At 39.3% G+C, this 24,100-nt stretch overlaps 1 protein-coding gene across 2 annotated transcripts; it reads left to right on the plus strand.

Annotated features, from left to right (window-relative positions):
• Nucleotides 1-7,270: 7,270 nt before the first annotated feature.
• LOC103375930 (neuroplastin-like) lies at nt 7,271-23,215 on the plus strand. 2 transcript variants are annotated; one of them, XM_008306238.1, is made up of 9 exons: nt 7,271-7,482; nt 13,983-14,330; nt 16,326-16,494; nt 16,591-16,685; nt 17,885-18,018; nt 18,801-19,074; nt 20,818-20,839; nt 21,946-22,022; nt 22,207-23,215. In XM_008306238.1, the coding sequence occupies exons 1-8, from the start codon at nt 7,392-7,394 to the stop codon at nt 22,004-22,006; spliced, it is 1,194 nt and encodes a 397-aa protein (XP_008304460.1). In that variant the 5' UTR covers nt 7,271-7,391; the 3' UTR covers nt 22,007-22,022; nt 22,207-23,215. The 2 variants fall into 2 exon arrangements, with proteins under 2 accessions (XP_008304460.1, XP_008304461.1); XM_008306239.1 differs by lacking the exon at nt 13,983-14,330 and having other exon boundaries at nt 20,830-20,839.
• Nucleotides 23,216-24,100: the final 885 nt, after the last annotated feature.

Consider the following 24,100-nt stretch of genomic DNA (forward strand, 5'->3'; position numbering starts at 1 on the left):
ATTACTGCAAATGATCGTCAGCACTTCCATCTATTATAATCTGGTTCAGTTAGTACCTATTAAATGTATGTTTTATTTTGCTGCCTTTTGTGAAGCCTTTTGTTATCTGGGTTGTGATTTATTAATAAAGATTATTTTGTCTGTTAGTCTGTTTTAATGGTTTCTCCTTACAGTTTTACAGAAACTGTTAAAAACACAATGGGCTGTACAAGTCTTTGACAAGCTTTTTAATGTTGTATCCACTGACTTGACACTAGATGGCAATATAAGTAAGACAGACTAAATGTGTAATGCTGCTCTTATGCCTGTGAAGTTCGGATTGTGTGAATTCTGTTTTGCATTCGTACAAGTGTCACTCTATAACGGCTCCATAGACGAGTAGGCAGTTCATGTAGTCTTGTGGAGGAAATGACACTGCAGCTGTTTAATTGGTCAGCACCTGTTGGTCAGTTCTGTCAAGACAAAAATGCCTTAAAAACCTTTAATTGACAATCAGCAAACTGTGCTACAGAATACTGACAAGAAACAACAAGAAAATAACACAGATTCATTCTCTGGTTTGTTTTTGTAAACTGCACCTCGATGTCGGAAGAAGTAGAGCCTAGAGGGAAATCTCAGGAAAAGAAAAACATCGAATTCAACTCTTTAAGTACAGAAAAATTAACAGCAAAACTGAAAATATGCTTTATTGTGCTTGTACTTCTTGCTGTCAGTCTTCTCAGCTCTTTCTTTTGTTCTTCATATTTTCCTGGCTGTAGTTTATTTTCTCTTGAATGACCTTTTGCTTGTTTCCTGGATTTTTGCCTCAGATTTATTCCTAGTAAGTCTCTCCTGTGTTTTGGGATTTTCAGCTGTTCATTTTTTATTTTTAATTTTTGTTGCCCTTTTGTCTGCTCCACATTTGTGCTGTGTGCTCTGTTGACTGCCCTCGTGTTTTTGAACTTAAGCTTGAAATTGAGGTTAGGGATTTTGGACTTTTACCTGCCTCCAGTGCCTTGTCCTCTGACACTGTTGCGGTTGTCATTGCCGTTTCACACTGTCTTCTCTGTAACTCTGTAACAAGACTTCTTATAAAATAATATTTTACCCATATCCTTTTAGTGACTGCCCATCATTAAACACAAAAGTCATTCTCACAAGATACACTCACATGAAAACTGGTTTCCTTTTAGTACCATTACTATTGCAGAGTGCAAACTAAAACATCATGTATCATGCATGACACAGAGATACAGTTTCCTTGCCTTCTCTGTTTCTATTTAGTATATTCACACCTAACACTATGAACTGAGACACAGAATTTTCAAACTGGACTTTGAGAAATATGCATACAAATATACATAAACTTTTTTTTTGTTTTTTGTTCAGCAAACAATTCACACTCTTTGAAATAGTGGCAACACATAAAGGTGACGTACTGAGGAAAGTATCATAGATGTATCATTTTTCTGTGGAAGAAGGTAAATACACAACTGGCCTCAGAGGGTAATATTGCCTTCTTAAGCAGAAATGATTTTTTCTGGACAATTTGCATATTTGTCCACCAGCCTGTGACTTGCTATAATTTGCAATTGCAAAATTCCCAGAGGTGTTTGAGAGGTGTTTTTGCATGCGCTGTCACTTTCAAATCCCCCCCGCCCCCCCACCCACAAGATTTCACTGCACAACTTCCAGCACCTTTTGATATGACGCAGAATGTATAATTGGATCAATGACTGGAAGCTGCCCAGCCCCTGAGGCAGCAAAACAACCACAAACCACAACATTTCCACCACCGTGCCTCACAGCTTATGAGGTTCCTTTTCCTTAGAAACCAGCTTTGGTCTCCATCTTATATTTTTGTTGTTACTGTGGCCAAACAGCTCCGTCTGTGATTTGTTTGTCCAGAGCACATTCATTCAAAAGGTCTGCTCTTTGCCTGTATGTCCACTGACAACATGTCGTTTTGCTCAAATGTTCTTTTTGGACAGCCAAGGTTTTTTTTTTTTTTTGGCATGCTTCCCTTGCAGGTCAATTTTGTGCAATTTGTTTCTGACAACATTTTGTAACTATCAGTTTCAAGAGCTACCTGTAAATCCTGTGATAAAACTTAAGGGTTCTCGGAGACTTCTTGTTGCATCAAACATTCTGCTCTTGGACTTTTAGACTCCAAGACAAACTGGCAGTCAGTTGGAATCTACACTACTTGCAGTAGATGATTTTCTTTGAATAATTTATTTCAAATAATTTGGAAATCTTTTTAAAATTGCTTGACAGACTCATAGACAAGGCCTTTTTTTCTTGCTGTTGTGAAGAGCTCTTTAGAGCTCGACATTTTGACACAACACCCGTCAGTAGCCAACACAGACCCTCGATGTCAGAGGTTTTCATGAGAATTACCACCTTGCAGTTGTTTCTGCCAACTGAACAAGTTGCAGTTTACACTCATATCTGTTCAGACTCATATTTTATTTGCTTTTTTAAATTTAACCTTTATTTAACCAGGAAAATGCTCATGGAGATTAAAAATCTCTTTGAGTGTCCTGGCCAAGACAGGCAGCAGCACAATTGACAGACAGACGAGGTCACAACAGCATCCACACAAGCATCATACTCATAATACTTGGTGAAATTAAATTTAGAAGATGAGAAATCAACACATCAGCAGAGATCAGAAATGTAACTAGCAACAATAATCATCTGTCAAAACATCTACAGACTGATGTTTAAAGTGTTTAAAGAGACCAGCTCTTGAAGTTTCAGGTCTTTTTGCAAAGTGTTCCAGGCAGAAGGAGCTGACAAATTTAAAAGCTTCCTTTCCTTTATATCTCAGGAACACTTTATTTTTATTTAGACAACCTTTATTTTACCAGGTAAGTTAGTTGAGAACTGGTTCTTATTTTCAATAACGACCTGGCCCATTAAGGGAATTTTCTTCAAATTTGACACAAATGTTTACTTGAACTCAAAGATGAACTGATTAGAATTTAGTGGTCAAAGGTCAAAATCACTGTGACGCCACAAAACACATTTTTGGCTATAGGTCAAGAATCCGAATGACAAAATGTTAATTATTATGCTAATTGCGACTCAAATGTGTAATAGGATCTTGTAATGAAGTCAAGACATCCAATGTCCAAAAGGTCAAAGGTCAAACCCACAGTGATGTTCAGTAAAAACACTTTTTGGCCATTTTTAACACCATAACTCAGGAGTAGAAGGGGAGTTTGTGACCTTATTCCAGATTTGCTCAGGTGCTGAATTGGTGACACTAATCTTGGGTGCAACCATGAACTGTGTCGATCTTCTGTGCTGCCTGGTTGAACGTACTGAACATGTGTGTGAAACATCCATGTTTTAGAATTTGTAGTTTCTTTGCAGCATGATCTGTATTTGAAGCCAACTGTCATGGCAACTCTGTGTTTTGTTAGACACAACTTTACTGACCCAATTTTATGTGAACACATAAAAAGGAATTTGACTCAGTAAATTAACAGACTCCAAAGTCTTCACCACGACATGAATATAAACTTGACTGGTTGGCAGAGACATACAATCACAAGGTGTTAACTATAGTTTAAAATAAAAAGGGGCTGAGTATTGTTTTATAAAAGTTTTGAACCTGTTGCAGGTCCTTTCTTTTGTATTTATTGGTTTATTGATTGTATTGATTGATTAACTGACCTGAGCTAGTAGGTGGTTGGAACAGCAGTCTGGCTCCTCTGAAGTGTTTTTTTTTTTTTTTTACACACAAAGGAGTAGGTTCATAACCTGTGAAAGCTATTTGAGGTGTACATGGCTGAAAGTGAGTGCGATGATTTATTTCCTGTTCATGGTTGAGAGCACAATGTGAGTCTGCTCTCTTATTTGATTATATTTGTTGCACTTGTGTAACTTCCTCCGGCTGTGATGGGCTCTACTCCAATGCTTGGCAGTCAGTAAGTGTGCTGAAGTGTCGCTGTGTGGAGGTTTAATCTTCGTGTATGGCTATAGTTTCTTTTGTATCGACGTTACTTTTTATTGAGGTGCAAGATATTCTGGTTTATAAAACTGAGAATGACGGAACAAAAGTAGAACACATGAGAACCACAGGAGGATTGAGATACACAAAATCAAATCCAGTTCAGTTGCACTCTTCAGTTACACATCTTTTGATAAGAGCTTGTAACTCTCCCAGTGAGACAAAATTATGAAGCAGTCGTGTGTTCTGAAGGTTATTTCAGGACCAGGAAGCAAAATAGAAATGGCGGTTAAAATACTGGACCATTCGGACTGTTTTAAATGGACATCAGCCAACTAATCAGAAGCGAGTGTTTCTCAGGTACTGACACAGAATCCTTCAGTGTGAGCTTGGCATTAATTGTGCAATGGTGTCACGCAGTTTGTCACTCAGGCTGACTAAGCCCTGACCTTAAAAGCACCTGGGGCTTTAAGAAGACTTTTAATCCTAATTCTCTTTGAACTTATATAGGCTAATGGCAGGCTCACACCTACAACCCACAGTAGCACAGTTCACTCATATCTACCAAACATCTATGTCCTGCTCACATTAACAGCAGCTAAGTGTGTTCTTCACTCATTTCAGCTGCTACATATACCTGAATGGCCTTCGTATTTTCACTGCAGAACTATTGTAGACTACAAGAATTTTTATGGAATATTTACACAAAGCTATGAAGTGAATAAGCTCAGATTGCATGGGCTATTTGCTAGTTAATGTACAGAATGTATGTGAGCAAGTTAAGGCTCTGACAGTAATTTAGCATAACACTGTAAGAGAATAAGTATCAAATTTTCTATTTTTATTTTTTACAGAGCTGCTTGGAGTGCTCTCTGGTCTTCATGATGTAGTGATAGCCACGATTCACCAGTGACTGGACCTTTCAGACACAGATGTCTTTAAACTACTGTCACTTAAGACACACTTACCTGCTCTCAGATAATCTCCATTTCATTAATTGTGTGACCTCTAGCACCGACTGGCTGCTCCTGGATTACGTGAGTCATTTTAAAGGGGGCGAATTCTTGCGCAATCTTTTCTTTTACATTTATATATGTAATTATTTGACAGTACTGTGTAGAAATCTGTTTTTCCTTTTACATGAAAGAGACTTTTTGAAAATGATTGTCCAAAAAGCCAAATCAAATTGACCATGATTTAATGTTGAACAGGAAAAAAAGTGGAAAACTTCTAAGAGGATGGATACTTTTTATAGGCACTTTACATACCTCTTATGTAACATTCAGAGACAGCACCTTGTTTGACACTGATTGCACCTGAAACATTGTAAGAGAGAAAATCATCCTGAATAGAAATCTATGGATGAATTCCATATCATCAAAGATGGTGATTGTATGTCAAGTGTCCCACCTGCCCCCCAAAAGGCCAATTCTCTCCTTTTGTAACGGTTGAACCAGGAAACATCCAGCTGATCCTATTCTTTCACTGACTTATTATGGTGTTGTGAAATTTTTTGCATGCATAGCGGGAGTATCACCTATGTAAAAACAACAACAACAACAACAACAAACAAACAAAAAAGCTTTTTAACCCTGTTCAGGACTTTCATGTTGCCATACGTAGAAGGTCTTTCGGGGTCCATTGGACCCCAAGAAAGATTATGTTCAAAATATTTGTTGGTATTCATTGTAGACTTTTATACTATATTCAATAAGTTTTCTGAGAAGTTGATGTATTTTTGGTTCCAAATGCATGACAAATGTCCCTCTTTTTATATTAAAAAAAACAATCATAAAAAATAAAAGAACAATACCTGTCACCTAAACCAAAGGCTTGGGGTCCAAAAGACCCCAGAAGTCCAGAATAAGGTTAAACCTAATTTTAAGGCAAAGTCACCAAACTATTTAGGTTTTTTTTGTTTTTGTTTTTTTCAATCAGAATTGACTGGTGCAGTTTTTATGTCCTGGTGACTATTGAAATTAAAGTTGTCTCTCTCTCCCCATTCATTTGGATGCAACACTGGTTTTTGTTATTCTGAAAAAACAACCCAGTGGTGTCACTGTGGCTATCACTGGCTGCCAAGTGGGGAGACTTGCAGACCTGCAACAGTTGAGCAACAGATTCTGATGGGATTCTACAACCCATCTGGACAGACCGCATGACAAACCTGCAGTAACAATAGTTACACTTGTTTTACTGTAGTTATGCTTATGATTAAACTTGCTGCTGATTATTTTGGACAGCAGTATGTGGTTGCTTGCAGTGGCCTGGCTTTTTTAAAAAATATATATTTATTTATCAGTATATTAAATGTAGACCATTCCATTTACCCATTGATCTACATTCCAACCCTCACCTATAGTCATAAGCTCTGACGGCTGAATTAAATTTCCTCCATAACATGGCTGGAATGGGGAGCTCAGACTTTATGATGCTGCATTATAAACTTCCCTGGTCTACCTCTGTTACTGCTGCACTTTTTCCTCCTACATTCCACTTATGTGCAACAACTGTTACTACCTCATCCTTGTGTATATAGTCTTCTTAAAAAAATCATTTTCTATATAGAATGTTTTCTCTTGCAATTTTGGCACTGTGTGTTTCTAAATTATTCTTGTGCTGACTTTACACTTTTCTTTTTGGAGCTGTTGTGACAGAGAACTTTCCAGACTGTAGGATTAATAAAGTTGATCTTATCTTATCATTATGGATGTCTGAGCTGTATAGTTCTAGCTTGAAAGGATCCAGCTGAGGTGGTTCAGGCATCTGATTAGGATGCCTCCTGAGGGTTGGTCTTTGGAGGTTTTCCGGGATGCCCAACTGGGAGGAGAGCCCGGGGTAGACCCTGAAGAACAGTGCTAGGGAGAGTCATGCTGCCAAGATAAGTGGAAGATAATGGATGGATGGACATTAATATATTGTGGGGAAGGGGTGGATTCCAGTATTTGTTCCCCCAGTATAGCAGTACTATATTTTTTAATAATGGCCCTGGAACATGGGTCAATACTCCTTCAAATCACAAGTAATTCTAGTTGGTAAACGTCTCAGAAAAGAACCTGCTTGAGAAAATTAATAGCATCCATATTGTCCATTGTCTCCACAAAATTGATTTCTGCTCCACTTTGTGATTGGTTCGCCGTTTGATGTTGCCGGCTCTGTCTCTGCGCTCCCTCCAAGATCTCGCGGGATTTGGGAGCGAACGGGCGGTTGAAGAAAGGTGGTTCCCTCGCTGCACCGGGCTGACGGCAGAGCTGCACAGGTATCCAGCAGTGAGCGCTGTGGGCTCCCCCCCGCTAGTCTACCTAGCGACACTTCTCCGCCTCTCTCTCTCTCTCTCTCTCTCTCCGTGACTCGACCGGAGCGTCTGGAAGGTGCCAATCCGCCCCGCAGCACCACCGTAACCCGCTCAGGTCACCTTAGCCGTCGCCCACCGGCATTTTCCCGTCCGAAGATGATACCTGGCGAACGAAGAGCTGCAGTCATGTCCTTCTCGGTGGTGATACTCGGGGCGCTGATGCTGCAGTCGGTGTCTTCCCAGTACGGTAAGAAAATAGCGGCTCTCCTTATAGAAAATACAACCTCACATCATGGCGAAACTGCGGTTTTAAATTGAGGCTTTTTTTTTTAATTTTTATTTTTTTTAAATGAAGCGTTTGAGGACTCCCATGTTGTGAGGAGCGCTGTGTCTGTCCGGCAGTCAAACCTCATGAGATAATCCCTTTATGTTGCTATTAAAGACGCCTGCTCGTCGAATGAAGCTGCGTTTATTTCCACACCGTTTTGAAATGAAGCTTCAGCAAAATATTACCCAGCTACAGTCGGGTTTTGCTTGAATTGGGCCACACGGAGGCCTGTCCCTAAAACGTCCTTTGAAGTGTGGAGCTGAATACTGAGTCGAAACATGAGAGTCACAGTCAAGCAAGCTCAGGACACGCAGAAATGTGTATGAATTTAAGTCTGAAATGTGCTGTGTTTCCCCCCCTCACACACTCACTCATTCATGCACACAGTCACCGTGCTGTCACGCTCGGATCTGCTCAGATATGTGAGGATCTGCTTCAGGAATCCAGCAGTGCATCTCCCAGCTCCTCTCCTACAGGATGAGATCACTCTCTGCAGGAGAGCAGCCTCCTTGTAACGCAGCACAACATGTAGGCCTGAGTAATTAGATGTAGGACCTCAGGAGTGCGGCTCTGTAAATAGCATCAGTCCATTTTGCTGCATGCTTCTATTTTTAGAGCAGGGATGCTGCACTGGGAACCATGGCTTTGCTGTCCTCCTCCTGCAACAGTGGATCTGTTAACTCCTCGCTGGAGGTGTGCTGCACTGCACCGCAGAGTGGCATTGATTTCTCAGCGCAGTTCCTACTTGTCCAGATGACCCTCGGCTCATAAATCTCGGCTCCCACCGAAACAGATCAGGGCAGCGTGGCCCCCCTCCTGTCAGCTGATTGTCTGCTGGTGGATACTGTAACTGTGCATCGCTGCCAGCGTTGTGTGAGAATGTATTTGGCTCTGGCCTTCCCCGGAGTGGACCATGTGTAGGACTGCATTACACATCTCCTCCTATACTGCACACCCACTCACAGCAGCTCTACCTCAATCAGAGCTATAGCGGATAAAGCTCAGACTTTTGGTTAGAAGTAATGGCTTTTTATCTGACAGGGAGGCACGATGTGTGATGTTATCTTCTTTGCTGGTTTTCAGAGACTGGACGCTATAGTGTGCTGTTGGATTAGTGTATATTATATCTTATTTTTCTGATTTCTTTGCTGAATCTGGTGAGGCAGGATACTAATGCAGATTGCAGGCAACCACATATCAGAAGCCATTTGTATAATGGCTGTTCATATGTGCAGCTATTCCCAGCGTGATTCCCCACGGATGTGTGTTTCATCTAAAGTAGAATGGCTCTTAGCAAGAAGGCTGTTTAATAATGACGTTCAAGCCAATTCATTTTTAGTTTTGGTAGTACAATTCAGATTATATATTTTGATGCTTCAGTAATAAAAAGATTGCAGTCATCCTCGTAAATTTCCTGACATGAATTATTTACCTCCATTCGTAGACAGAGGGTTTGGAGTTGAGGTTAGTTTGACAGACTGACAGTGACAGGACTGTAGATCTGTCAGAAAAGAGGTTTCAGGATTTAATAAGTGGAGCATATAAAAGTGAAAGGTAAAAAAAAGATATGTATTGGGAGTTTTAACACGGGCTATAAACTCAGTGTTCATCCAGCGAGGCATATAAAACAGAAAGCTTGAAATGAGCTTTAAATATGACTGTGTAATTTGCAGTAGGACTATAAATATGAATGATTTTAATTGCCATATTCATCATTGAAAATCCAATGATCATTTTCCCAGTTTGTTAATTAGTGGTTTCATCAGAAAAAAGGTACAAAGAAAAAGATGAAGCTCTTCACAGTTCCCTGCAGCCCAAAATGACATCCTCATGTTGCTTATTTTGTCTGAAAAACAGCTCAAAAACCCCAAAGATATTCAGCAGAGTGGCACATAAAGTAAAGAGAAGCATGAAATCCTTGGTTTGGAAAATGAAAACCGGTTATTGATCAGATTGATCGTCCACATTGATGCTGATTGTTTTCTGTCAGTCATTTATTGGATAAATCACATTAGCTCTAATTTGCATTTCGGTTATATTTAACATCAAAGGCGATCTCTGCTGGGAATTTTTGATTAAAGTAGTGACATTCTTTGTTGCTCAGCTCCTCTTGCAGCTCCCTCATGGCCTGCATATAAAACATCAAAACCCTGAAACAATGCAGACTTTTAAATCAATTCATAAAATCCTTTTTTATGGACCTGACTGCAGGAAATGAATTAATTGGCACATTTCAGTACATTCATTTGTTAACATAAAGCGAAACTTTCTGAGTGTTAAAATATTAAAGGCTTTTTTGATATCCAGTTAATACTGGCCAGCTTGTAAATGTGTCCAATGTGGACCTTCTGTACTTGTTCTCCTGTTTTCTGTTCTGATAGAATATTCATTTAGCATCCAGTTAGCTGCTTTATATGTGTTGGTACATTAACTGGGACTGTGGCCAGAATTACTTCAGTTTAAACAGATTCACCAGAAGATCCAGAGAAAATATCTGCAAGGAAACACTCATGACTGTTCCGAGGCCATCTGTTGTCAGGTTGTGCTGTTAGATGTGTGCGGTTTGACTAATCAGCCAGAAATTAGCATACATTTAAACTCTGAATCAGTCCTCCAGTAGTGTTATAAAGTGGACTGAGGAGATTTAGAACTGACAGTTTCATTTGTGCTTTAAGCAAAGTGTTAACCTCCTGCTCTGGCAGGATGAGGGTGAAAGACAGATGTTGACTGGTCCTCACTGAAACTTTGACGTGTGATTGTAGATAAAATGCAGAATTATAAATTATGCAATCACAAAATCATTCTTCTTCTAGATGACGTTTTCTGACGTATTGGACTTAAAAAAAAAAAGGTCATGTTTAGAGCAAAGATGATCGATCACCAGCTGTTCTGATGGTCAATTGAAGTTGCAGGCAGTGATTCTGGAGCAATAGTGCTGATGTTTAGATATTTACCATATTTGTGTAGTTAGAATGTTCTAGATTTAGTCTTTTAACCACTGCTGCCTCTCACATCTGTTTGTCCTGTGCACAAGCTCAAACATGCATGAGCGCTGTGTACACAGCACATAGTAAAACCATGGTTTGTGTTATTTTATAATATTCTGATATTTTAGAGGGGCTGCAAGGTGGCGCAGTTGGTAGCACTGTTGCCTCGCCTTTGTGTTCCGGTGGGGGCACCGGGATCTTTCTGTGCGGAGTTTGCATGTTCTCCCCGTGCAGCGTGGGTTCTCTCCGGGTTCTCCGGCTTCTTCCCACACAGTCCAAAAACATGTAGAGGTTAATCGGTGATTCTAAATTGTCTGTAGGTGTGAATGGGAGTGTGCTTGATTGTCTGTCTCTAAGTGTAGCCCCGTGATAGACTGGTGACCTGTCCAGGGTGTCCCCTGCCTTCACCCTAAGTCAGCTGGGATAGACTCCAGCCCCCCACGACCCAAATGAGGATTAAGCGGTGTATAGATAATGGATGGATGATATTTTAGAGACCAAATAAATATTTGATTAAAAACGAGGACTAATTTATTTACACAGACATTTCAAATACAAGGCAGTTTTGTTGTGGTTTGGTTCAATTCTGTCATAAAACAGCCTGCATATGGCACCGTTTCCCTCATATTTACCAGGAAAACAAACTAAAACCCACAAATCAAATCCAGGGTAAAACATTCAACACAAAACAAACGAGATAAAACAAACTGGGCTTTAGAGATGTGTAGACTCAAAACAAAAAGACTACATAATATGAAAGTGTGTCCATGTGTTCAAATTCTAAGGAAATACAATCACAAGACACTAAACAACAAAAATTGGCAAGAAGACAGTTGGAAACAGTAGGTTTTTATTTCTTTAATGCTTTTAAAGGTGGTCATTTGGCACATTAATAATAAATCAGTCAACAGATTGGTTAATAATGAATATGACTGTTAGTTTACCTAAAATTAACCATCTTTTGGTTTGGACAAAGCAAATAATTTTATGGTGTCACATTGTGCTTCTAGAAATATAGTCATCTTTTGGAGCAAACTAACAAAGATAGACGAATTGATAATGAAAATAGCTGTTAATTGTTGCTCAGATTAAGAATATGATGATAATACTGATTAATGATCTGCAATGATCATGAAATAGAAATGAAAAAGTATAGTGTTTCCTTATTGTTGAACTAGTCAATTAGCTGAATAGTTCATGGAAAGAAAATGGTAAGGAAAGAAATATTAATAATTATTATCTTTCAAGTATGATTGCAAACATTTGATAGTTCCAGCTTCTTCAATGTGGGTATTTGCTGATGTTCATAGCCTTGTGTCTCAGTAAACTGAATATCTTTGGGTTTTTGGGCCAAACCAGTAATTTAACGACATCACCTTGTGCTTTATATCAACCACAACAGGCACTGCTCGCTGTTTTATAGACCAAATGATTAATTGAATGCTCTAAGATCCCACTTCTCCATGAGACACACGTCCCCACATGCCAAAACTAAACCCAGCATCAGCTTGACGTGTGAGACGTCATTCAGACACGTTCGCTTCAGCGGCTTGTGGAAACGGGGCGACTGTCTCAGCACTTTTGACGCATCCAGACTACCGGAGGTGGCAGGGTCTGGCTCTCAGCAGTTCTGTATTAAAAGCTGAGGTGTTGGTTTTCACTCATGTTGTTTACTGGAATCTTTATGTGCTCCCAGTATATGAGCTGGTCTTGAGGAATGACTTGTGGGCTGTGCAGCAGCAGCAGCAGCAGCAGCAGCAGCAGCAGCAGGGTTTTATGATGTCAGCTTTAAAACAAAAAAAGAAAAGAGAGAGAGAGGGAAACATGTGATTGTCTGTGTTGTGATGGTCTGCCTGATCTGGTTGGCTGACTCTTCCTCTTCCTACTTTGTTGCCGTAGAGTGCTTCTATGGAAACGGAGGGGGTCTATCACCATGCGCCCACACGCTCCCCGGAGACCAGAGCTGCAGCTTCTATAAATCTCCTCTCGATCTCATGCTCTCCACGGTGCCTATAGACCACGCTTATGACTACAGCCCTCCGTCCTCCTCCTCCTCCGCCTCTCTCGGTGCCGCCATGATCAATTGTTTCATATTCACTTACTTCTGAGGAGGAGCCATTTCAATCCAGGAAAATTAACAGCAGACTCCGCCGCCGTCCCATCATTGAATCGTTATGTAAACATTTCCGAGCAATGATCATGTTTTTGTTATACAGACAAGACTTACTGAGAACGACAAGGTCACGTGGAGGACTTTCGGATGTGAGCGCTGTACGAGCCAGACATAAATTTATATGATGTCATTAATTGGACAAAACCAAAGGAGAGCAGCCTTGCAGGGACGTCCCAGAAGAATTGAATTAAAGCTTCCCAGGAATAGCAGCAATAATGGCTCAGGCAGATCTGAGGTCGTCTCTCTTTCTCCCACTAAAAATATCAGTCTGGTTGCTCCTTACACTCCGGTGTTGATGTCAGTATTTTTTGTTTAACATCCTGCAACACGAGATGATTTTATATTGTGTATTAGAGCAGAAATGATTAGACAATTAACTGAAATGCTAATCCAAAAAAACCCAAATTCACCTGCAGCTACTTACAATTGGGATTTGCAAGTTCCTGCCTCTCACCTGAGGGCATCTGTTGCTTTTTGTTGAATATAAAGATAAATATCTGTGGCCAAGTTAGGCGGACAAAACAATTTCAAGACAACACTTCTTGCTCTGGAACATTAATGTCATCTGTTTCTTATTAATTGAGAAAATGATTGGCGCATTGATTAATAGGTCTGCAACAATTATTTTCATTTTTCTCAATTGAAAGATGAGTTGTTTTGGCTATACCATATCATGAAATGGTAAAAAATGTTGATCAGTGTTTCCCAAAGGCTGAAATGATGCATCAGATGTCTTGTTTTGTCCACAACTCAAAGATATTTAGTGTACTGTCGTAGTAAAGAAAAAAGAAAATGTTAAAACTAAAGAAGCTGTAGTCAGAGAATTGATGCTTTTTATCCCTTAAAACACTACCCAAACCGATTAATTCATTATAAAAATAGTTGGTGATTAATTCAGTAGTTTTTAACTAACTGATTAATTACTGCAGCTGTAATTTCTAATGTAAAATAATATTTTATGTTCAATATTCCCATCCCTAATTTGAATATGTCAACTTAGGCAGACATTTTTACAAGCAAAAAAAAATCATTGATTAATTGAGGAAATAAGCAACTGATTAATCGATGATCAATCTTTGTTTCCATTTTATTAATTTCAGTATAATTTGTCTTGATTGTTTTTCATTGTGATTTTTATTTCTTTTCCTTTTCTTGTTCTTTTTTAATTTAATCTGTTATTTTCTCGCCTTTCCATCCCGCACCTGTTTCCCTTCTTTGTCTCGCCTCTGGACACGCTGCCGCTCTTAAACCAACACCAGCGGGTTTTGTGAAATCTCCTCTTTCTGAGACTAAGCTCACGGGCGACACCTTTGAGCTGTACTGTGACGTGGTAGGTACCCCCACCCCAGAGATCCAGTGGTGGTACTCTGAGATCAACCGGGCCGACTCCTTCAGGCAGCTGTGGGACGGCGCCCGTAAACGGCGGGTGGCCATCAGCACGGCCTACGGCGTCAACGCAGTGAGCGTGCTGGGGGTGTCGCGTCTCACGCTGGACGATGCTGGCACCTACGAGTGCAGAGCCAGCAATGACCCGCGGCGCAATGACCTCCACCAAAATCCAGCCACCACCTGGATCCGTGCTCAGGCCACTATAACAGTGCTGCAGAGTGAGTGGTCAGTGTAGAACGTCCCTCCCCCAGCTCCTGTGTGATTCAGCCTCCCTCAGACCTCTCCAGAGGACAGCCAGCTTCCTCCGTAGGTGCCATCCTCCCCTGCAGACCTGGAAAATGAAGAAAAACACCATCTCGCCCTCATGTTATCTTTTGCAAGCAGAGTAGTATTTGGCATCCTTTACTTGAGTAAATCCTTCAAGCTGTAGCGCCTGTAGAGCCCAGTTGTCCTTCAGTTCCTCTGTGCTTCATTTCTCTTTTCCTTTAGCTCTTTTCTGATCATTTCCCTGAATTTATCATCAAAATGTTGAATTTGAATATTTCTGTTGTTATTGTCATAACCTTCTTTCCTGTGTTTCAAGATGTTACAATGATAAGCATTCAGTATCACCTCAATCACAACCATACGTTTTATTTCAGCAGTCGTAGCACATCTTATTTCTGACTCCCATCAACAATTCTTAGGATACAGGAGTATCATTGCTGACAAAGAAGAACCTGAAATGTAAAGAACCTAAATGGAAATACAAACCTGTGGCTAATGAGCCTGGGTGTTGAATCTCAATACTTTTTTTTTGGTTGGCTCGAAGTGCCAAAAGCTGCCATCATATAATAGTTTTTTAATTATCTTGCTATATATATTTTGACATGTGCTGCTACCTTCTTGGCCAGGTCACCCTTGTAAAAGAGATCCTGGATCTCGATAGGTCTTAACCTGGTTAAATAAAGGTTAAATAAAAAATAGGTCACATGTTTAGTGATATTACTAATCTCATTAGGAACAAATCCAAATTTATGATAAAAACAATTTGGTTGATATTTGGGTCACATACTCCTATTGCCAACTTTATAGTTGGACTTTTTATTAACAAAAAGAAGAAACAACGTTATCGTGCTCCCCTGTGTAAGGTATCAAACTATTATTTTAGTATCAGTGCTGACTCATACGAGCCAATACAACCTGTAGCACTGCAAAAATAGGATACTTGGCTGCATATGTATGTTAAGCAAATTAGCGTTTTAGGCTGTGACCACGGATTAAGAGGTTCACTCTGGTGTCTACAAGTGCAAACAAGATGTAGATAATCAGGATTAAACGCATACCTGCTCTCCAGTTAAAGTGTGCATTGTTTAAAAGCTGATTCAAGTGTAGCATATGGTTAACATATGGTTATATGTCAAGCACATACAAATCCTGGCGTATTTTTTCAGGGGGTTCCTTCAGTTATAAGAGAGCCAAAGGATGGACCTTGACCTGAATCAGTTATGTTAGGCTTTGCTGTAAAAATACACTTTGAAGATTCTGAGTTTGTTTCAGCATATATTAAAGTAATGTGCTTTGTGAAAATGTTTTGGAAAAAATAGTTGTACAGTGACTGTATTCCAGTACTGTGATCGCAATAATAACAGTTTAGTTGTATCCTATACAGAAGCTCTTTTTCTAGAGGGAGAATCCTCAATGTTCCTCAACAAAACTATATAGAGGCCACAAGCTAAAGTAACAAAACCATGACTTTGTGTCATGGACATTTTTCAACTTTAGTTTTAACAAATCCTGTTTTTATTCAGTCATTGTGGCTCTAAATAGTACAGTACACATGAAAACACCAAACTGTTGCTGCTGAGACAAAACACAACACCCTAGCTTCAGAAATCATCCAACAAGGATTTAATTTAAGCTGCATATTGAATTATAAAACCGTTTTACTTTCTAATGCGTTTAGCCAGGTTTTTTTTTTGTATTAATAACTAAATTGAGAGAGTTTCTGCTCCATCTGAGCCAGATAATGAATGGAGTTCTTCTTTAGGATGCCCAAAATAGTTCCTCCCACTTTGCGACTCTATTCCTGTGCTATATTGTATAAAGAGTGGTTGGCTGTGATGTCTGGCTGAACCTTTTGCAAATTGTTGTTTACATCTTCCAACACACCCTCACCCACGACACCCAGCGAGCATCACTTGTGTCGTAGCTGAGGTATGTTTCTGTTACAGAGCCGTCAATCACTGCCTCTGAGCATGCCACGCTTCCTGTGGAAGGCGATAGTCTCATGCTGCAGTGCAACCTGACCAGCGCCCACAGCGCCCACGTGGACAGCTACTGGATGAAAAATGGGGAAGAGATCTCGGAAACACGCAGTACCAACAAGAACACCGAGTACAAGTAGGTAGTCGCAGCGGCAAAACTGGGCAACTTGTGTGTGAGTGACAGTTTAGCAGCCTGGCATGGGTTCACTTGAGGTGTGCTTCTGATCTGCAGGCTGCACAGACCAAGAGGAGACGACGCAGGCTTGTACATGTGTGTCTACACCTTCGAAACGGCTCCCGCGGCCAACGCCACCATCGAGGTTAAATGTAGGTGTTGATTCGTGAGCTGCAGGCGTGTTTGCTGTTTCAAGGCCACATCAGAGATGCCACCAATAAAAATGGCCTTGAGCTGTAGCAGGCCTGTCATGTGAGGACCTGTGATTTCAAACGGCTCTGCTGGCTGCTCAGGGGCAGCCGGCGCCCTTGACACCTCCGTGCAGCCAGTGCCTGGCTCAGTGGCAGCAGATGGTGTCTTGTTTGTCTGATGGCAAGGGATTATGTCTCAACGGTAAAATCTGGTCAGCCTTTTCTGCTGTCACACATGCATCGCTATGGAGGCAAATTGGATTTTTACTTTGTGGAGCATTTCAATTTATTCTTGTAACGGGCAGTTTTTGCCACATACAAAATACACAGAATAATGCATACAGCTTAATGTTATTTTAAATCACATCCTCCTGATAGATTAGAGGAAATATATGATGAGGAAATATATATGTGGAATTTTCACTTCTGCTCACACACACAGGTTAGTCAGGATTCCTAACACATTCTCTGGATACAAAAAACAAACTAATGGAAAATTACCCATATTAAGTGGATTAGTAGAAATGCACAGAATATGTTTGATTTTTTTAAAATATGAGTTTACTTCTTTTATATCTCTACTATGTTTCTGAACATAGAAGCCTGTAGGGGATTATACTAAAATGATATGATGATGTAAATTCAAAAAGGGAAAAAGTACTTCCATAAATTTTCCACAAATGCAAACACTATAATCCATTTTGCATCCTCTTGTTCGCATACGCGTATGGGCGTTCTGTGACTATATTAAAATGAAAATGGAAAAGCTGTTTGACATTTAGCTTGCAAAGTCAGAACCTGCTGTACAGAGGACAGCATTCAAATGTTGATTCAAATTTGAGTTAGCATTTGAAATGCAATTATAAACAATATAACCTTTTATTTTCCATTTATGAAAGCAATATTTAAGTCACGAAATAAATTAAAATTTTTCTAGCATTTGAAAGTGAAAATGACATTTGATGTTTAATTTTCGAAAACTTAGCGTGCCAGACAGTGAACAATATTTGAATACAATAAGAGAAACGGTACCTTTAGTCTATTGCATTTATCTTTTATTATCCAAACTCCTTGAAAAAGAAAAGGTCATAATCACAAATGAGTACAGACACTTTTATTCGCATGTCAACACTGGATTTTTGATATGTTCTATCTTTTAGCTGCTCCTGAGATTACAGGCCACAAACGCAGTGAGAATAAGAACGAGGGCCAGCGTGCTTTACTCTACTGCAAGTCTGTCGGCTATCCTCACCCAGTCTGGACTTGGCGCAAGTTTGACAACGGCGTTTTTAGGGTATGTCATATGAATATATATCATATTAACAGATTTCTATCACATTAATACTTACAGGTGCTCCATGTTTTGCCGGGATGCAGTAACCGAGAGGCCACCTGTTTTGTGATGTACAAAACTGTGCATTTACTTTCATTCAGGCTGTTTGAATATCCTGACTTCTTTTGATGAATAGAAAACAAAAATCTTGGAGTCTGATTCTACTATAATGGTATGATATGTACAGTAGCTGGAAAAACACATGTCGTCCCAGTCCATCTACTGGTTCAACCACTAGCTATTAAAGGCAGCTAGGAGATACTGAGAGCACCGAAGGTTAAGAGGTTAAAATCCACTTTGGCTGACTTTCAACGGCAGTAATGTAATGTACAGTGTATTCTTGGGGATTCTTTGCAATACCTTACTTCTACCGACTTACTGGAGATATTCAAGCTCAAACAGAAAATTTCTTTATGCCTACATGATTGAACCAAATTGACAATCTTGCGTGTACTTTCAAAGTGCTTTAAGTGGTCAAAATGAGCTTTAAAACAAATCAGCATTAGAAACATTGAAGGTAGAGGGAGTGAAATGGAACAGAGCACCAAAATAAAGAATTTTAAAAAATCAAGAAAAACAGTAAAAGTTGCAGAGAAAACAAAAAATATGCTGTTGAAGTGATTTATTGTTTGTTTATCACCTAAATATTACGTTAGTGCTTTAAAACATCATGAGTTAAATTAGAACCATCACTGCTGCTGTCAAGTCCTCAACATCATTTTGTTAATTTCATCTCCTGATAGGAAATTGACAACTCAACCGGACGCTTCTTCGTCAGCAGCAGAGACAACTACACTGAGCTCCACATCGCCAACCTGGACATTAGTTTAGATCCGGGCGAGTACCACTGCAACGCCACCAACATGATCGGCAGCCGTGACGAGAAGTCTGTGTTGAGGGTTCGCAGCCACTTGGCCCCCTTGTGGCCTCTGCTGGGGGTTTTGGCTGAGATCATCATCCTGGTCATCATCATCGTTGTTTATGAGAAGCGTAAGAAGCCAGAAGATTTACAAGACGGTGAGTCACCAGCGATGGTTCTTAGGACTGTCTCATTAGTCCACTGCTTTTGATTTATTTGGAGAGAAATTAGTTTAATTGTTCATTTTTTTGGACGTGAATCTCTCTGGGGTTTTTTTTTTTTTGTGTGCAAATTCTTGCATTTTGCATCCAACAGCCCCGTCAGTGTGGATTTGGGCACTGAATGTAAAAGGAGGCACACTTTCCTTTTGTTGTGTGCCTCCAGTCATTCCTTCAGCAGAGTCACCTGACACTCTGCTGTGCCTGCATTCAATAATTCAGTCTGGGGAGGTCGACCAAATTGGAAGACACTATTGCAAGAGGTCGCACCTTGTCAGGACAATCTCATGCATTTAATATTAATGAGAAATATGATACTGCAGTGTTGCGGAGGTGGATAATTTCAATTATTAATAGCTTTCTAGGGACCTTGTGGTGTCCCCAAGCTCCTACAAGCTTAACCATGAGACCCATTAGTTTGCTATACAACCTGGGTATGCCATCCTGCCATTCCTAATACTACTGAGTGCTTCATTTTCCAGAATCAAGCTTGTATCATAAATTATGCATTAATGGTATTTGGACAACCTTTTCCTCTCAAACAGAATTTTGATGTTGTCACACGCTGATTAGATGCAACATGCAGTGAATGACTGACAGCTCGGAGCCGTCAGTGACTCTCACTGACACTTAGTCACTGTTCAGGAATATAATGTCATTACGGTTCATTACTTTGTCAGAAATGCACTGTTGCAGAATCTGGGGGTGTCACAGTCACCTTGAGAATCCTCTCAGCCTTTCAGTAGCAATTTAAATTATTGTAGATTGCGTGAATCATACAGCAAATGCTTGCGTGCATTGTTAATAATTCATATTTTACTTGCATTTCTTTAGATTGGGTTAGCTTTGGCTATTGAATATTTTAACAGCCTGTTGTAATATCTCCCATCCTCCCCTTTTTTTCAAATTGCATAACCTAAACCATGTTTGTGGTAAGTGGTAAGACTTTGCATGTCTCATGAATTTCAATAAGCATTCAGCTTCATCTCCTTCCAGTTCACAGCTCAGTAAACAGTTCTGTTTAAGCTTCCTCTGTGTTCAACATGTGCAAGTGCAATCCAGAATTTATTTTTTATTTTTTTAAAGATTTTCTTTTACAAAACAATAACCTCATATATTTGCATCACACTCATGACTACTGCGGCAGTGATTGGCATGCAAGTCACTGTAAAGTCCTGAAAATATTTTGTGTTTATCAGTCTTTGCTCCTGTCGCTGTAACACCGCTTCACTGAATTGTTAGGCACAGTTGAGAGCCGATTATGATGCTTCTCACTAATTTCTTTAAGTGGACAGATGTTCTTTGTGAGCGCTGCTTGTCTGTGCATGACAACAGTATTTTTTTTAAATTTCAATTTTGCCTGAATGTAAGTGTTCTCACTTGCTCATGCGTTTTTAATGTGATGTTAAACTGCATTCTGTGTGTTTGTGAGTTATCTCATGAGGTGGTTTTCCTTCGGCATGACAGCCTGTTGTTCACTATTACCTCATCCAGGCTGCGTTTTCATCCCATAATACAATCTGCACATACAGTACAGATGAACCATAGAACTTCAGGGCCAAGTGCACCATGTGTTAGTCAATCACAGCTACAAGCTAAACACTTCATCAACGTGTGCAACTTCCTTGCGATTGTTATATTTTTTTGGTCTTCATTTCTCCATATTTTCCCTTGCTGCCTCAGATGACGACCTAGCTGGACCAGTGTAAGTAAAAACACTTCAGCTTCACTACCCTTCTCTCTGTTTAGCTCGGTAAAGTGTTTCCTTGTAGATTATCATGATGTGTCTACTCCTGACAGTCTGTAGAGCTCACTATAAACTAGTTCCCAAGTCTGAATACCAGCGAGCATCATGTTGCAGCGCTTCAGATGTCAAATAAATCACAGGAAAACATCCTAAAGTCAGGTTAGGACACTTGTATGACTGACAAGCTGCAGCATTGTCCTGATTAAGAAAGCCCTGCTCATGATGCTCTAAGATGCTACTTCAAACCCTTTTATTCAGCATTTATAAGCACTCTTTAGTCGCTTAATAAATGGTTTATAACTCTATAATGTAGTTGTAAGCAGATGTAAGTCTTTATTTGTGTATTTATAGATAATAATGTAATAGTAAGATAATACAAAAAATAAAATGTCTTCCCAAGAGAAGTAATAGTACGGTACATTATTGATCAGGAATAATGTCCTTATATCTGCATATAACTACATTATACTGTGTTGATTATTTGTGATATGTTTTATAATTGCTAAAAAGAAGGCTTAAAGTAAAATCGGGTGAATACTTTTTTTTTTTTTTTTTTTAAACCCAAAACAAAACAAAAAAAACAATTGGGCCCAGGTCTGTTGTACTCCTCCAGAGTAAAAACAAAAACAGATAGCGTTTTGTGTCCATGCAATCAGCTGCTTAATGCACACTATGAGTGTTGCTTTCATAGCTGATTCAGTAGATTGTTCAGCAGTAACCCTGATGCAGCAATGAGGGCATTGATCAACTGTTACGCTTTTTGATTTCAATTTGAATTAGTATTACATTTGTAAAAGGAAAAAAATTCCATCATGAGTTTGCAGATTCTAAAAGGTTACTTAAAATTAGTTAATTACCTTGATCAGCAATCAGATTTGTCTGAATTGTAAGGTCATTAAACAGAGAAAGGCAAACTTATGGTATTTTCATGTATTAAATGGCTACAGTGACTTAGTTGTTAGATTATTTTCTCTCAACTAATTTGTGATTTCGAATGCAGTAACTTGTACATCAGCCACCAGTTGATTATGTGAACTGATTGTGTCGTTTTCTTCCTGCTAAAGGAAAACTAACTCAACCAACAACCACAAAGACAAGAATCTGCGCCAGAGGAATACAAACTGAGCAGCCTGTCTGCTGAGTAAGTATTCAATTATTAAGAAGAAGCCTGACAATAAATATGTATTACAGCCCCGTGGCCACGAGCACAAGATGATCTATGGTATGAAATTGGCACTGAAAGCTCCTCTCCGGTAGAATAACCTACATGTTGTGAGCCTACTGTCAAACTGGGCTAATGAGCTGCATTTTCTCTTCATTCGCAGGTCTCATTACACATGTATTGACCATATGAAGGTAAACAAGAAGGGACTCCATACCAGTTGTTAATAGGATGTATCTGCCATTAAAAGTATGGTTGTGGAGGAATTAGATGAGGCATGCCTTATGATTTTGTTGTGTGAAGGGTGCGAGGTCAGGAGGTACTCAAACCATTATGGAATTGTTAACATTATAACCATTGTTGCTGCATGCAGTTGTTGACGTTTATGATTTTTTCCCTCTTATCCACTAATTTTACATTTTTACTACTTCTAAAGTAATGCATGCAAGATGTTGACCTTCTGTTTGACACAGAAATGGCTTGCTTTCTTTTTTCTTTTCGATTCTTTTCTCTGAGAGTGGCTTCATGTAGATAACCTGTACTGTGTGTTCTAGAGGAAAAACAAAACTCAGCAAATGTAAAAGAAAATATCACCATAATCTGGTATGACAGGTGTGTACAGTTTTATCATTCCGCTGCATACCATTTATTGATTTTATCAGACGATATATATGACATTTTAAGGGCTTTGCAATGTCCCTCTAAATTTGGTTAAGATTTACTTTACTGTATGTATGTACTGTATGTATTAAATCACAATAACTATGTATCAGATCACCATTAATATAAAGACTATTCATATTATATGATGCACTTAAATGTTGACAATAATGAAAAACTGTATAAACCTACTTTAGGAAATTGTACTAATCATTCTAACATATTATTTTATAATTCTGTGTATTGTACAGCATGGCTATTATCCTATGCAATTATTATCCATATCAATATATTGAAAAGTCATTGCAGCTTTTGATTTCTCTGTGACAAAGCTTTAAACTAGTAGGATCACCGTAGAGCGTTGATGGCATACCACACAGCTGCATGAATTCTCTACTGCTGACGTGGGAGGCGGTGAAAGAAAAAAAAAAAGCCCACGTCAGAGCTGACACATGTGAAGCAATTCCAAGATCCCGAGTCATTTTTAAGAATAAATATCTCAAAAAAGACAACGTGTCTGTCGAGTTGGCTTCTTTGCAAAAACACACACAGAGTTGGAGCGGTAACGATCCACAGCAGAGGGCCTGTAGGGATGCAGAGAAATAAGAGTTGTGGAGAACAGCACCACCTTGTGAGATTTTCAGTCGGTCGCACCAGACAGGAGAACAGGATGAAGTTCATCTTAGAAGAAGAAGCATCAGGAAACCTTTAATCAAAATGTGCACAACAGTGTTTTTAATCAATCATCAACATCAATTAAGACTTGATTATTGTAGGCAAAGAAACACAATGTTCAAAAAGCGCATACCTCCATTCATGAGCAGCACTCAGACATAACAAATATTTACTCTGCCCATGTTCTTCACATTTTTTTCTTCTTCCACCATGATGTTCAAGCTCCAGATAAGATATTAAGTGATGGGAAAAGGAAAAGGACTCCAGATAAAAGAGATGAAGCCAATTTTCTGGTCAGGATTATGTATAAGTGGGAGTATTGAAGAATACTGCAGAGGACACTGAGGCCACATCCTCATCTTCATTGTATTTGCAAGTTTTGAACAACTTGTGCTGGTTTTAATTATTTTTTTTAACCACAATTTGGATATCTTTTTTTAAGCCCAGTTCTTCAATTATACATTTTCCCCACACAAACCTACAGTTAAATACACTAATTTCATATTTCTCCAATAAAATTATGTTGAGGCTTCAACATAGCGTTGTACAAATGTGTTATGAAAACAAAATTTGCAGAATTTAAATGAGACCATTTAACTGCTGTACAGTAATTAATATGCAACCTGTTGAAAAAAGAAATTCCATGCTTACTTTTTAGTGGTGAGTCAAGAGTTTGATGATGAGTGAGGTTGCATTGGGAAACTTTCTACCATCTGGCCACC

Source organism: Stegastes partitus, unplaced genomic scaffold (genome assembly GCF_000690725.1).
Source record: "Stegastes partitus isolate 25-593 unplaced genomic scaffold, Stegastes_partitus-1.0.2 Scaffold3635, whole genome shotgun sequence".
NCBI classification, from domain to species: domain Eukaryota; kingdom Metazoa; phylum Chordata; class Actinopteri; family Pomacentridae; genus Stegastes; species Stegastes partitus.

Bases quoted from the DNA above. Each gene is read 5' to 3' on its own strand.
- LOC103375930 (XM_008306238.1), top strand. From the start codon at position 7,392: ATGATACCTGGCGAACGAAGAGCTGCAGTCATGTCCTTCTCGGTGGTG. The intron at 14,331-16,325 runs GTGAGTGGTCAG...TTTCTGTTACAG, and splicing joins CACTATAACAGTGCTGCAGA to AGCCGTCAATCACTGCCTCT. The intron at 20,840-21,945 runs GTAAGTAAAAAC...TTCCTGCTAAAG, and splicing joins GACGACCTAGCTGGACCAGT to GAAAACTAACTCAACCAACA.